Source organism: Nicotiana tabacum, chromosome 7 (genome assembly GCF_000715075.1).
Source record: "Nicotiana tabacum cultivar K326 chromosome 7, ASM71507v2, whole genome shotgun sequence".
Lineage (NCBI taxonomy): Eukaryota > Viridiplantae > Streptophyta > Magnoliopsida > Solanales > Solanaceae > Nicotiana > Nicotiana tabacum.
In genome coordinates, this window is record NC_134086.1 from 143687129 (window position 1) to 143703603 (window position 16475).

At 37.6% G+C, this 16475-nt stretch overlaps 1 protein-coding gene across 1 annotated transcript; it reads left to right on the forward strand.

Annotated features, from left to right (window-relative positions):
• The first annotated feature begins 2179 nt into the window (after positions 1–2179).
• LOC107788857 (AAA-ATPase At2g46620-like) lies at positions 2180–4147 on the forward strand. The gene has a single exon (XM_016610587.2). It carries the CDS (start codon positions 2441–2443, stop codon positions 3917–3919), a length of 1479 nt encoding a protein of 492 aa, XP_016466073.1. The 5' UTR covers positions 2180–2440; the 3' UTR covers positions 3920–4147.
• Positions 4148–16475: the final 12328 nt, after the last annotated feature.

Genomic DNA, 16475 nt, shown 5'->3' on the forward strand with positions numbered 1-16475 from the left:
AGTTGTTTTACTGTATCGGGTTGGTGCTTATTCTTGAATCTACCACTATGAAAATGTATTTCAATATGTAAACAATTGCCTTAAATGCACAGCATGCCATTTTTGAAACCTCAACTGTTAATAAGTAGCAATAAAAACAAGGAATATAGCTTAGCTTATCATACCTAGTGGTTAGACGTCAAGGAAATAGGGTAACTCATTAATTGCCAATTGGGGTCATAGTATGAAAGGAGGTATAAACCTATTGGCTAGGTGAACCTACCCATTCATTCAATTCTTGTACTAATTCCGCAAGGAAACAAAAACACATAAAAATCGTCGTCTTGATCTTAGTGCCCGATGAATTCAAATTATTGAGGAGAATATGGTATAGTTAGTCCCCATTTATTGAATATTTGCATTTTATTCATTATAGAATGTCAAAAATGAGTTCATAAGGTTATGTAGGCATTAAATGTTACAGTACGATTTTTAATTTGTTATAGGAGGAAAATTGAAAATTAATTGGTAGTTTCAAAATAAACAACGTTTTGTCTCGGTTGAAATTTGAAATAATGGTTTGTCTAAGTTAAATTATATCCCCGATCCATAATAAGTAACTTTTTGGCCTTTTTATTTTGGTTCAAAATAAGTATCATTTTACATAATAAAAAACAAATTAATTTTATTTTTTCAAAATTTGCCTTATTTACATATCCCAATTAGGGGTGTTCAAACCGAACCGGAAAACCGCACCAAACCGAACCGATTAAAAAACCCCACTAGGTTTGGTTTGACTTGATTTGGTATTGAGTAAAAAAACCCGAACCAAAACGACATATAAATATATAAATTTTATTTATATTTTTAAGACTTTATAGTGATTTTTCTTTAGAAAATGTAGAAATATTTGGGATCCTCTCATGTATTAACCTTGAAAGTGTAAATTAACGAAAAATTATTGTTAGACGACTAAGAAAATAACTATCATGTGTTACCAAAAAAATTCTCCCATTAGAATATTTTAATAGATCATATGTTTGTCAATTTTTTCATATTTACTAAACATATATTCACTTATCAAAGCTTTATCTATAATTTTAATAAAGTAAGATTGAAATAATATTCATGCAATAAAAAAATCCGAAAACCCGACAAAATCGGACCAATTCAACCGATATAGTTGGTTTGGTTTGGTTTTGATAAAAATCGAACCAACCCGGTCCATGTACACCCCTAATCCTAATGTGTCAAGGTAACAGTTAATTAAGGGTAATTTAGTGAATACATCTTTTATCTCTAGGAGTTCATATTTTTATAAGGGTATAGGTAAAAAAAGTCACTTATTATGGACCGGAAAGAGTAGTTTCTCCGATCCACTTTATTTGATTTTTTCACTTTTTTTTCCGTGGTCCACAATATTTATTTTTTTTAGATATCAAGAATGAATTATCCTCTTTTTTTTTCATTTCCTCTTGAAGTAAAGAGCCTGGGAGTATTTGTTGTATTTTCAATTAACAAATTAGGGCTAATATAGCCAATTCTATTATTAATGTGTGAAAACAACCAAAAAATTCAATTAAAATGGACCGGAGGGAGTATTGTATTAACTTATTTGTTGTTAAGTGATTTAAAAAGGATAAAATAAATATGAGTAGTAATTTATAATGATAAAATAATAAATATCTATAGTAAATACTTGTCATGCACTTATTTATATGATATAAATATCATATCAACTTGTTTATAATTAAGTAATTTGATGAGGTGAGAAACATATCCATTAAACAACATAATAAGAAAATAAAACTTTGAATAATCACATATCATGCCGCTATTAATTAGACGTAAATTGAGTGCAAGTAAATGTTAATAGTGTCCCATCAAAGGGTACTTCCAATTTGTCACTCTCCAATATAGTTAGACTTCTATATAACAGTATTTTTATATAATAATAGTTCTTTATAAAAGTTAATTTTTTTAAATTAAATTTTATGTTTTATTATAATATATGTTTTTTATAACAATAACTCATTATAATATTTAAAAATATATGAAACAAACAAGGTTGTTATACGGAGGTTTGAGTTATACGAAGGTTTGAGTCTATACGGGAGAGGGGGACATAGTCTCAACTGTCCACTAGTTAGTCCAGCAAAAGGGCCTTAAATTTCTTGGCTGGAAAGTTGCTACCAAAGAGTAACCATCTCACACCAAACAATACTGTTTTAATTAAACTAAACTATATATATAAACCATCTTCCTTCACTTTCTCCTTAGATAACCCTTCTTCACCGAATACTTCGCTTTTTCATATATCTCTAAACCCTCTTCTCCGCCGAATACAAAAAAGGATATTATTAGTTTCCCTGAGAAACAAAGCTTAATATCGAGCTCTTTTTCTAATTTTCCGGCGAAAGATTCCAACTTTATTTGGTCTGAAGCTTAATTTACCACCAATATGTGGGTTGTAAATATACTTTTCCTTTTGGTCTTGGTTCCTTGCTTTTTATTTCTCGCTAGATTTATCCTGTATAGAACAGCTTTGATATTTGTTTTGCGTAAATGGGCAAATTGGGTCGACGACAGAATTCACGTTCATCAGTATCTTAAAGTTGCAGAGCTGAATGAAAATGGACAAGACAATCAGTTTTACCGGAGAGTTTCCCTTTATGTCAATTCTTTGCCATCAGTTGAAGATTCAAACTTCACCAATCTCTTCTCCGGTAAAAAATCTACTGATATTATCTTATCTTTAGACGACAATCAGGTAATTGAAGACGAATTCCTCGGAGCCAGAATTTCCTGGGTAAACAAAGTTGAAAGATTTAATAATGGAGTTTGTAATCGGAGTTTCTTGCTGAGGATTAAGAAGAAAGATAAGCGCAGAATTCTCCCCCCATATTTTCAGCATATTCATACAGTCTCTGACGATATCGAACAGCGAAGAAGAGAATTGAAATTGTTCCTAAACAATGGGCCGTCGGAAAATCCCATAAAGGGACGGTGGAGATCTGTTCCATTTACACATCCTGCGACTTTGGACACCATAGCCATGGACACCGATCTCAAAAATAAGGTAAAATCCGATCTTGATACGTTTACCAAATCCCAAAATTACTATCACAAAATGGGCCGGGCTTGGAAGCGTAATTACCTCCTGTACGGTCCCTCTGGTACTGGAAAATCAAGCTTCATTGGCGCCATGGCGAATTTCCTGAACTACGATGTTTACGACGTTGATTTGTCTCGGGTTTCCGATGATTCTGATCTCAAACTCCTTTTGCTACAAACCACAAACCGATCCTTAATCGTAATCGAAGATCTCGATCGTTTGATCAACGAGAAATTAATTACCACAAGCTTTTCGGGGTTGCTTAATTTTATGGATGGTATTGTAAATTCATGTTGCGGCGATGAGAAGATTATGGTTTTTACAATGAACAGCAAAGAGCATATTGATCCAGCTATGTTAAGGCCTGGTAGAATTGATGTACACATACACTTCCCTTTATGTGATTTTAATTCTTTTAGGTCTTTAGCGAATAATTATTTGGGTGTAAAGGAGCACAAGCTGTTTCCGCAAGTGGAGGAGATTTTCCAGAGCGGCGCAACCATGAGTCCGGCGGCGATCGGCGAGTTGATGATGGTCAACCGGAGCTCCCCGAGCAGGGCTTTGAAGTCCGTCATCACGGCGTTACAGTCTAACGGAACGGAGGGAAAGATCGCGGGGAGGGGAAAACGGTTGAGTGACAGTGCATCGTCACCAGCCCTGCCGTTTCCGTCGCCGTCGCCGCAAGCGGAGGAGACAGGTGGCGTCAACTGGAAGGACTCTGTTCCTGTGGCGAAGGAGTTCCGGAAGTTGTACGGACTGTTGAGGATGAAAAGTTGTAAGAAGCCTGATTCGTTCGATCAGGACTCCGAGATGATCGAACGGTGATAAATGTTTCTCTTATTTTCTTTTCCTAATTTTTTTCAACCTCATTTTTTAGTTATAAAGTCTTTGTCTTGTAGGGGTTTTTTTCTTTTTTCTTTAGCGTTTCTCTAAAGATGAATATGTGGTTCAGCTCTCACAAGCTTGCGAATTGTAAATGAAGATTATTATATTTTATTAAGTATAGTTAGAAGAAAGTTTCAGATAAGAATAAATAAGGTTAACGTTTGGGGCTCTCCTGCTTGCCAATGTGTATTGTATCAGTATCAATTTCTTGCTCAATTCTGGTAGATAGTGGAAATATCATCTAAAACTCTTTTCTTTTTCTTCATTCTTTGGGCATAACTCTAAAGTAGTTCTCCAAAGTATACACCTTGCAGTAAAATGTCATCTAAGATTCCCTTTAGATATACCCAAAGAAATAGAAAAATGATGTGATCTCGTTTTTTATCAGGGAAAAGGAAAATATCTGCTAATTTGATTCTATATTTCTTGTATTTCGACCAAATTAAAAGAACCAATGTAGTCCTCTACCTAAAGTTTGACCTCTACTCTATAAATTTAATAAAAGAATATATCATAGTATGGAATTGGACGTCAATAAGGTGCAACCGAGCGTTTGAGAGTTATGTAACAAGTCCAAGTAAAAGGCCTAGAAATTTTGAAAAACTAGAATCAACTTTCCAGTTGAAAGATTAGAAAATCTTTAACAAACACCGAATATTTATTTGACATGATGAATTCTACGATTTCTTTTTTCCTTATTTTCTTTTTCTCAGGATGAGGGATGTGATCGTTATGACTTCTAAGCCCTTCATTTTAAAATTTGGCTAAGCGATACTCTGCATGTATTTGAAATAAAAAATGAAAAGCCTTAGAACTTTTGTTAATACTCGTATTACATAAGGAACAGCTTAAACTCAACGAATAAAAGTAAAATATTTCGCCAATAAAAGGGGGAAATAATTAAAGTTAGAAGAGACTAGAATATCTTAGGATATACGAAAATCTTGATTGGGTATTAATGAGGAAGAGAAAAATGCAATAGCGTTTTTGAAGTTGATAGCCTAAATATTAGGTGGACTCATGTACAGTTTTTTTTTTTTGAAGGCAACTCGTATGGTCAATAATGTTAAAAATTAACTTTTGAACCTCATTATTCACTTCCAAAATTCCAATTGAAAATCAATTAGTCAATATGGATTTAGACCTAACTATAAAGTTGGTGGTTGGAGAGTACACCCTGAATGTTGTTAGTGCCTATGCGCCGCATGCGGGCCTAGATGAAGAGGTTAAACGACACTTCTGGGAGGTGTTAGATGAGATTGTGCGCCAGGTTCCGCATACAGAGAAACTATTCATAGGAGGGGATTTCAATGGTCATATTGGGGCGACCGCAGGTGATTATGGCGAGGTGCATGAAGGCTTTGGTTTTGGGGAGAGGAACGGAAGAGGAACATCGTTGTTGGACTTCGCTGAGGCTTTTGGGTTGGTGATTGCGAACTTTGGATTTTCAAAGAGGAAAGAGCATTTGATTACTTTTCAAAATGCAGTAGCGGAGACCTAGATTGACTATCTCCTTCTCAAGAGGTGTGATAACGGGTTGTGCAAGGACTGCAAGGTGATTCCGAGTGAGACACTTGTGTCGCAACATAGACTTTTGGTGCTAGACGTTGGTATTAGGTTAAAGAGGAGGAAAAGGTCTGCTCGGGGAAGACCAAGAATCAGGTGGGGAGCCTTGACTAAGGATAAAGCCCAAGAGTTGGAGTGCCGGTTGTCAGCTATGGGAGCACGGAGGAGCAGTGGGGATGCGAACACTACGTGTTCAGCGACAACAGACTGCATAAGGGAGTCTGCGATAGAGGTGTTAGGGGTCTCTACCGGTGTCTCCGGAGGGCAAAAGGAGACTGGTGGTGGAATGAAGTGGTTCAAGGTAAAGTGGAAGCGAAGAAGGCAGCATACCTGAAGTTAGTTGGGAGCATAGGTGAGGAGGAGAGACGAGCGTGCGTGGAGAGATATAAGGTAGCTAGGAAGGAAGCTAAAATGTCGGTCACGGAGGCTAAGACTGCGGCTTATTGTCGCATGTATAAGGAACTGGGGGAAAAAGGCGGGGAGAAGAAGTTATTCTGGCTGGCCAAGTTGAGAGAGAGGAAGGCTCGAGATTTGGACCAAGTGAGATGCATCAAAGATGAAGATGGTAAAGTACTGGTGGAAGATGCCCAGAGTAAGAGGAGATGACAGACTTACTTTTATAAACTTCTGAATGAAAAAGGGGATTGTGATATTGTGCTAGGCGAATTAGAGCATTCCGAAAGTCACCGTGACCTCAGGCACTACAGGCGTATCGAGGTCGAGGAGGTCGTAGGGGCTATGCGTAAGATGAGGAGGGGCAGAGCGACCGGACCAGACGAGATTCCAGTGAAATTTTGGAAGTGTGTAGGAAGAGCAGGTGTGGAGTGGTTGACTGAGTTGTTTAATGTTATTTTTAAGGCCAAAAGAATGCCGGATGAGTGGAGGTAGAGTACGGTAGTTCCATTGTATAAGAACAAAGGTGATATTCAGAGTTGTAACAGTTATAGGGGTATCAAATTACTGAGTTATATCATGAAAGTATGGGAGAGGGTGGTTGAAGCGAAGGTGAGGATGACAACGTCTGTATCCGACAACCAGTTCGGGTTCATGTCGGGTCGTTCCACCACAGAAGCTATACACCTTATTAGGAGGTTGGTGGAACTATACAGAGAGAGAAAGAAGGATATGTACATGGTGTTTATTGACCTAGAGAAAGTGTATGACAAGGTTCCGAGAGAAGTTCTCTAGAGATGCTTGGAGGCAAAAGGTGTGTCGGTTCCTTATATTATGGCAATTAAGGACATGTATGATGGGGCTAAGACTCGAGTTAGGATAGTAGGAGGCGACTCCGAGCATTTTTCGGTTGAAATGGGGCTACATCAAGGCTCTGCGCTCAGTCCATTCTTATTTACCCTGGTGATGGATGCGATAACAAACCATATTCAAGGGGAGGTGCCATGGTGCATGCTATTCGCCGATGACATAGTTCTGATTGACGAGTCACGAGCTGGTGTTAACGAGAAATTGGAAGTTTAGAGATAGACTCTTGAGTCTAAAAGTTTCAAGCTAAGTAGAACGAAGACATAATACCTCGAGTGTAAGTTCAGCGCTGAGCCGGGGGAAGTGGACGTCGATGTGAGGTTTGAGTCACATGTTATCCCAAGTAGAGGCAGCTTCAAGTACCTTAGTTCGGTTATCCATGGGGGATGGGTGATCGACGAGGATGTCACACACCGTATTGGGATAGGATGGATGAAGTGGAGGTTAGCATCTGGAGTCTTGTGTGACAAGAGAGTGCCAACGATACTCAAAGATAAGTTCTACAAAGAGGTGGTTAGGTCGGCCATGATGTATGGGGCCGAGTGTTAGCCTGTTAAGAACTCACATATCCAAAAGATGAAAGTAGCAGAGATGAGGATGTTGAGGTGGATGTGCGGGCACACTAGGATGGATAAAATTAGGAATGATGATATTCGGGAGAAGGTGCACGTGGCTCCCATTGAGGACAAGATGCAGGAAGCGAGGCTAAGATGGTTTGGGCATGTACAAAGGAAAAGCTTAGATGTTCCAGTAAGGAGGTGTGAACGGCTGGTTGTGGAAGGCATAAAAAGAGGTAGAGGGAGTAATGAATTTCAATTTAAAGGTCATATGATATATCAGTATAATTTTGGTAAATGAAAAGGGGTAAAGAATGCTAGACCAGAGGATTTGCAACTACGTTGCAAGTAGAGATAGGCCTAATGCCACTATTGTGATCTCTCCTTCAACTAGTCAATTTCACTTAATTTCACGTAATTAAGAAAATGATAGAGTGGGGACGAGGTTAATTTGTATGGATTCGAATTTTATCGACCACAGCCTACAGTGAGTATGATAAATGACCGAAAACCTACGAGTTGACAGAGGGGTACGACCCTGTGGTGGAAGTAGAGGCACTATCGTATCAGTATTATATTCAGTATATAAGGGGGATTTAAGTCTTGTAAAAGCAGAGGAATTTTTAGACAGAACCATTATCATCTCTCTCTACTGTTATCATCTCTCTACTATTATCCCTCCTTACTATTGTCATCCTAGAGTTTATTATCTTCGACTACGATTTAACCCTTCATCTTTGATTGATTTGCTTAAAAAGAGTTTAAAATCTTCTGAGTCAACCATAATTATCGCCTCATAGATTTTATCTATCAAATAAGCTAGACAGTAGTGTATGTCTCTAGGAGTCGCAAACGGGGCAGGTCGGGTTGAATATGATTTGGGTTGAAAATGGATAATAAAAAACGAATTAATTACTCGACCCGATCCATATTTAATACGGATAAAAAATGGGTTAACCGGCGGATAATATAGGTAACCATATTATCCATAAATTCTTGCCTATGATCACTTTTGGGAGAATTCTTAATCTCCCTAACTTGAGGAACCCCCAATTTGAGGTTTTACAAATGTAAAAGTTAGATTCATTAGTTATCCATTGGTTACTCATTGATTATCCATTTTCTAAATGGATAATATGATTCTTATCCATATTTCACCCATTTTTAAAAAGTTAATTATCCAACTCATTTTTTAGTGAATAATATGGGTGATTAACTGTTTTCATTTAACCATTTTGCCACCCATATATGTCTCAATCAAAATACTGTGCTAATATCTTTCTGCAATTGTCGTCTCTTCCTAAAATTGTTCAGGGCCATGAATACCGGTCCGTTTATAGACACACAGATTGGTTTTTCAAAAATTTTTAGCCGTTTGTTACTCCCTCTTTCACTTTTACTTATCCATTATTCTTAAAATAGATTTTCACTTTTACTTGTCCACTTTCTTATATCAAGAGACAAATAATTTTTTTTGCCCTAGCATTAATTACTTATTCCAAATCATTAAAACAATACACTAAGGGGCCGTTTGGTTTTAATGCGGCTTATGCCGGGATAAGTTATACTGGTATAAGTTATGCTGGGATTAGTTATGCTGAGATTGTTTTTTATCCATTGTTTGGTATGTTGTATTAAATATGACAACTGCATAATTTGTAAGAAGAATGTATAAGTTATACTGGTGCTAATTACCCCACCCTCTATAAGGTATAAGTTATCCCGATGTTAATTTTAATCCTAGGATAACTTATACATGGTTTGCTAACCAAACGAAGTATTAAGGTGGTATTAAATTTTTATACCAGCACTATACCTTCTTATACCTCATACCAAACGACTCCTAATTAATATGAGTATCATGATAAATTATGCACTTTATTTATTATTTTTAAGGAGTGTGTAAATTCAGTAGTGGATAAGTAAAAGTGAACGGAGGGCGTATGGCATATGAATTTGAGGACATTACAAAAGTATATGTATTAATAAGATAGTTAGAAACATTAGATGCATGACTTTTTTTTATATACCCACGTATCTGAGTACACGACTTTCTCAGGAGGTGTGATAGCGGGTTGTGCAAGGACTGCAAGGTGATTCCGAGTGAGACACTTGCGTCGCAACATAGACTTTTGGTGCTAGACGTTGGTATTAGGTTAAAGAGGAGGAAAAGGTCTGCTCGGGAAAAACCAAGAATCAAGCGGGGAGCCTTGACTAAGGATAAAGCCCAAGAGTTGGAGTGCCGGTTGTCAGCTATGGGAGCACAGAGGAGCAGTGGGGATGCGAACACTATGTGGTCAGTGACAACAGACTGTATAAGGGAGTCTGTGATAGAGGTGTTAGGGTCTCTAACGGTGTCTTCGGTGGGCACAAAGGAGACTGATGGTGGAATGAAGTGGTTCAAGGTAATGTGGTAGCGAAGAAGGCGGCATACCTGAAGTTAGTTGGGAGCATATGTGAGGAGTAGAAACGAGCGTGAGTGGAGAGATATAAGGTAGCTAGGAAGGAAGCTAAAATGTCGGTCACGAAGGCTAAGACTGCGGCTTATTGTCGCATGTATGAGGAACTGGGGGAAAAAGGCGGGGAGAAGAAGTTATTCTGGCTGGCCAAGTTGAGAGAGAGGAAGGCTCGAGATTTGGACCAAGTGAGATGCATCAAGGATGAAGATGGTAAAGTACTGGTGGAAGATGCCCAGATTAAGAGGAGATGACAGACTTACTTTTATAAACTTCTGAATGAAAAAGGGGATCGTGATATTGTGCTAGGCGAATTAGAGCATTCCGAAAGTCACCGTGACCTCAGGCACTACAGGCGTATCGAGGTCGAGGAGGTCGTGGGGGCTATGCGTAAGATGAAGAGGGGCAGAGCGACCGGGCCAGATGAGATTCCAGTGGAATTTTGGAAGTGTGTAGGAAGAGCAGGTGTGGAGTGGTTGACTGGGTTGTTTAATGTTATTTTTAAGGCCAAAAGGATGCCGGATGAGTAGAGGTGGTGTACGGTAGTTCCATTGTATAAGAACAAAGGTGATATCCATAGTTGTAACAATTATAGGGGTACCGAATTACTGAGTTATATCATAAAAGTATGGGAGAGGGTGGTTGAAGCGAGGGTGAAGATGACAACGTTTGTATCCGACAACCAGTTCGGGTTCATGTCGGGCCATTCCACCACAGAAGCTATACACCTTGTTAGAAGGTTGGTGGAACTATACAGAGAGAGAAAGAAGGATCTGCACATGGTGTTTATTGACCTAGAGAAAGCGTATGACAAGGTTCCTAGAGAAGTTCTCTAGAGATGCATGGAGGCAAAAGATGTGTCGGTTCCTTATATTATGGAAATAAGGACATGTATGATGGGGCTAAGACTCGGGTTAGGATAGTAGGAGGCGACTCCGAGCATTTTCCGGTTGAAATGGGGCTACATCAAGGCTCTGCGCTTAGTCCATTCTTATTTGCCCTGGTGATGGATGCGATAACAAACCATATTCAAGGGGAGGTGCCATGGTGCATGCTATTCGCCGATGACATAGTTCTGATTGACGAGTCACGAGCTGGTGTTAACGAGAGATTGGAAGTTTAGAGATAGACTCTTGAGTCTAAAAGTTTCAAGCTAAGCAGAACGAAGACAGAATACCTCGAGTGTAAGTTTAGCGCTGAGCCGGGGGAAGTGGACGTCGATGTGAGACTTGAGTCACAGGTTATCCCAAGTAGAGGCAGCTTCAAGTACCTTGGTTCGGTTATCCACGGGGGAGGGGAGATCGACGAGGATGTCACACACCATATTGGGATAGGATGGATGAAGTGGAGGTTAGCATCTGGAGTCTTGTGTGACAAGAGAGTGCCAACGATACTCAAAGATAAGTTCTACAAAGGGGTGGTTAGACCGGCCATGATGTTTGAGGCCGAGTGTTGGCCTGTTAAGAACTCACATATCCAAAAGATGAAAGTAGCAGAGATGAGGATGTTGAGGTGGTTGTGCGGGCACACTAGGATGGATAATATTATGAATGATGATATTCGGGAGAAGGTGCACGTGGCTCCCATTGGGGACAAGATGCAGGAAGCGAGGCTAAGATGGTTTGGGCATGTACAAAGGAGAAGCCTAGATGCTCCAGTAAGGAGGTGTGAATGACTGGTTGTGGAAGGCACGAGAAGAGGTAGAGGGAGGTATAAGAAGTATTGGGCAAATGTGATCAGGCAGGATATGACGAGACTTCAGATTTCCGAGGACATGACACTTGATGACACTTGATAGGACGTTGTGGAGGTCGAGTATTACGGTTGTAGGTTAGGAGGTAGTTGAGTCTTGCGTTATTTTGTACCTTTGTGAGCCTAGTCCGGTAAGGTTTTGTCTAAGAGAGCTAGGGGCAATGTCGTGTCTTACTATTTTCTTTTTCGATGTTGGATACATTTACTAACCACCGGTTTTGATTTGTATTTTTCTTCTGCATTTTATGTTCGTATTTTTCCTATGATCTCCGTGATGAATCTAATATCCTCTCCTTTTATCTTTTTTTTATTATCTTGAGCCGAGGGTATTTCAGAAAAGCCTTTCTACCTCTTCGGGGTAGGGGTAAGGTCTGCGTGCACACAATCCTCCTCAAACCCCATTCGTGGGATTTTACTTGATTGTTATTGTTGTTTTTATAAACGATTTTGTAATTAGTATGGGGGTTATCCTCTTAGACTACCTTATATGGAGAACGTAGAAGCAATACCATTTTGTTTCTTAGGTATTGGCAGACAGGTTGCGACAATGCTAAACCAAGAAAAGAAATAAGGCAGAAACTTTTGTTTTTTCAAATGTAACGCAACATGTCCGTCCTTGGTCCACTGCAAAACTTATTTAGTCCAATTTTAATCAAATCATCAACTTAAACATCCCTTAAATATAGATTTAGAGCCACCTAACATAATTTTGGACAGAGATTGAATGAGATACTTGAATGACATGGATACAAGTACATTGTTTCCCTATAATCATTGCGGAGTTGTGTATTTAATACTTAATATACATTTTTAGAAAGCAAGGGTCCTATTCTTACTCCTACTCCAACTGCTACTCGTTATTAGTAACATCTTTGATAAGGACTATACACACTTGTGTATGATTTCAACTCTAAAAGACACATCTGCTATTTCCTTAAAAGCATCTCAAAGTTACAGGAGGCCTTTCATTCATTACAGGCAAGCGGCAGCCTTAATATATGTTTAGTCTTTTCTTCTTTTGGGAAGAAATGCAATACACTTCTCATTAAGTTTTTTTAAAGTCATACCTTAACCACTCAAGGGTATACAAGAAACTGGTAGCCAACTTCAGTTTCTTAAAAATTAATCACTCAACAACATATTATTTGAGGGAGGTACGTATTTTTTTGTCCTTTTGAACAAATTGAACAAAATCAACATTGTTTACCGTGAAAATGGTAACAACAATTAAATTTGTAAATGAGATTCTAAAAATACGTGATCTATTTTTATGTTAGTTGTTAGAGCAGATGATGCTAGGAATACGAAGTTTAACGATGAAATGCAAGCTAAAACGAGGCAGTAATCAAACCGAGGGGCTTACTGCCCTGGCTTTGGACTGGTCGATGGAGGACCTCGAGGTCGATACCTGGGCTCGATCTCGAACTATCGGGGGTAGTCGGGAATGGGATAACAGTTAAGATATGATTAAACAAATTTCTTTATGGCCAATACCAAGCAATAAATAAAGAACAAACGAGAGAGTAGTAAATGCTAAAGTGGCCTCGAGCTAATGAGAACGAGCAGGTTAGAGAGAAGAAAGAGAGAGAGATATTATTGATTTTGTGGAGAAATAGTTGGAGCAACATCAACCCCTTACAAAGTAGCGAGGGTTCCCTTTATATAGGAGGGGAACCCGGCTATAGTACAACATGCATTAATTGTAAAGTATAGGGATGGGACGGCTAGACGCGACGCTTCGGCATAGGCTCTAGATAGGCTTGCTCTATCAGACTTAGCTGTGTGCCTTGGGAGCTTCCCCTTCTGTTCTAGCCTCGACCTCTGTCTTCCTTCGAGTCGGGCCTTGACGAGCCCTGAGAAAGGGGACTCGGTCGTGGCTCCACATCCTCGGGGTCTCGAGGCATTCTTCCGAAATGACTTGATAGCGAGAAATTAAGTCCTCTATTTTCGCCGCATACAAACATCACCATTTGTATAAAGTATAAAATACTTATGTTATTGGGTATATAGAGAAGAGTTTTATTTTTACATAAAACATGAGAAAAAATAACTCAATCAGGTGGCGGTGATTAAAATGTCATTAACAACTTGTTTGGAGGGTTATTACGTGTTGTATTGTATCGTATTGTTACTTTAAGTACAATGTTTGTTTTGATTGTTACTTAAATTTTATTGTATCGTATCGTTTAAATCCGTCATTACGTAACGACGAAAAGTGTCACTTTATTTTTTTTTCTCATCTTGCCCTTTTTTATTATTAGATAATCATATTTTATCCTTTACGTTACCTTCTTATATGATAATATTACCTCATACCTTACTTTTTCTTTATAATGTTATAAGTTTATTCTTCATAGTGTTGGTGTTAATGTTGTATTCTGAGTCGGGCCTAAATGGGCCAAACGGGCCGAGCTTAACGGGCCTGGGCTTAGCAGTCATGGGCTCTGGCGGTCCCGGGCCTCACGGTCCCGGGCTTCGTGGGCTCACGGGTGGAACCAGCCCGTGACGGGCCTAAGCCTATATGCTTCTGGGCTAAACGGGCTGGGCTCGTGGGCTTAGCGAGCCTAACGGGCTTTTTATTTCCGGGTTTTTTTTTAAATTTTTTTTTGTTTAAGGCAATTTCTTGTAAACCATATCATGGCTATATAAATAATATATATGTAATATATATGTAGAAATCTAATTATTAAAGTGCTTGACGAAAAAGTAAAATAACAAAACAATAGTAAAACTAAATTGCCATGCATAATAAATTAATAAGAAAGTACAACATGAAGCATAAATACGTCTAATAATTTTAAAATAACACAAATTGTTGAAATATCTTAAAGACGAATTTGCAGATAAATACCATCAACACAATACGTTATATGCCTCCTTAAAATGCCTGTGGTACACCCTAAACGAAAATTTAAGACTCTTCCACAGTTCTTGCATTTTAATATTTGGCCTTCTTCATTTTCTTCAAGCTCTTTATAGTAGTGCGAAACAAATAAGCGCACTCTTTCCGAACGAGGCATGATGTAACTTGAAAATTAAGATTGAGACTTGAAGTCTTGAATATTGGAGATTGAGAGATTGAGAGAAATTTAGATTGAGAAATGAGTATTGAGTATTGAAATGAAGAAGAGGGAGGGGGTATTTATAGTGTTAGAGAAGGTTAGTTTTGTAAATTGAAAAAAAATAGAGCTATTTGTGCAATATGGCCGTTGGTGGTCATTGGGGGTGGGGCCCTCATTTTGAATTTTGAAAAATCTTGTTTTGTAGTATATATAGTATACTAGTATAGTATACTATATATAGTATGTTATGTATATATATTTCCAAATATAATTTCTTATAATGTTTTGTAGTATATATATATATATATATAGATTTTCTTGTAGTATATATTATATGTTATGTATATATATTACCTTATATATTTTCTTGTAGTATATATTGTATGTTATGTATATATATTCCCTTATATATTTTCTTGTAGTATATATTGTATGTTATGTATATATATTCCCTTATATATTTTCTTGTAGTATATATTGTATGTTATGTATATATATTATAGCTTATAAATAATTGCAAGTTAAAGACAAAAAAATATTGCAAAAAGATATTCAAGGGCATGTCTTATAATTTTTATTACCAAAAATGGTATATCTTTCTTAGTCTTCCTCCCCCAATGGAATGAGCACAACAAGGTACTAATACCACCATTAAAAGGGAAAAAAACTAAAAGAAGATATGCCAAAGTACAAGGTACACCATAATCTACATTGTATCTCTAACAAATTTTATAAATCCTTCAAGGTTCGGAGGAGGTTACGTTGGTGGTGGTGGAAAAGAAGCTTGTTTGAAGTAGTAGTATAATATTGCCCAGAAAATGCATTTGTAGCAATTTAAAAATGTTCTAAAAAATCTATAAGAATTTTAACATTCGTCCAATCTTGAGTAGTAAGCATTTCATCATCATCCTCACCACCCACCCGAGCATTAAACGTTGCATTAATTGGGTTTCTATATTCATATGCAACTACTAAACTTTCGTACATATAATTCCATCTAGTCGGGCAAGCTTTAGGAACCTTTCTTTCTCTAAGGTCATATTCATCACATTTTTTAAAATATTCTCTTAGTCTACTTCTACGGTTTGAATAAAAAAGCCAATTAAGAGCCATTCTAACCTTTTCAATTTCTAAATTTAAAATTCGCATACCATCACCGACAATTAAATGATAAATATGACAAATACATCTAACATGGAATATATTCCTAAATGCGGGATTTAGTGTTGTTGTAAGTATGCCTATATCACTAGTGTTACTAGAAGCATTATCCATAGAAATTGCCATTATTTTATCTCTAAAGCAAAAATATCTACAAATATCTGCAACAATGTTAGCTATAAACTTACCTGTGTGACATGAATTAATTATTCTATACGCAATAATGCGTTTTTGCATTGTCCACTCCTCATCTATCCAATGACTTGTAACAGTTAGATAATCACAATCATTACCACTTCTACCAATATCAGTAGTAATAGAAATTTGATTACTTATATGAGTAAATAAATACCGCAAATATTGTTCATATTCATGTTTATATTTATAAATATCGCTCTTAACTATTGCGCGAGGCCAACCTTTATAAGTAGGATTAAAAACTCTTCTAATATAATGCACCCAATTAGGATTAGAGGGAAAAGAATAGGGTAAGCACATAACGGTAACCATCTTTGCTAATTGTTCACGATCTCTATTTTGATCGTAATATAAAATACCTCCGGTCACAGTGTTAATTCCTGGTTGAACTAGATTTGAACCTGTACTAAGGTTAGCATCAAAATCTACATGTGTTCCCTCTAGCTGCGCTTTCATTTGTAAATATCTAGCTTTATCTCTAGGG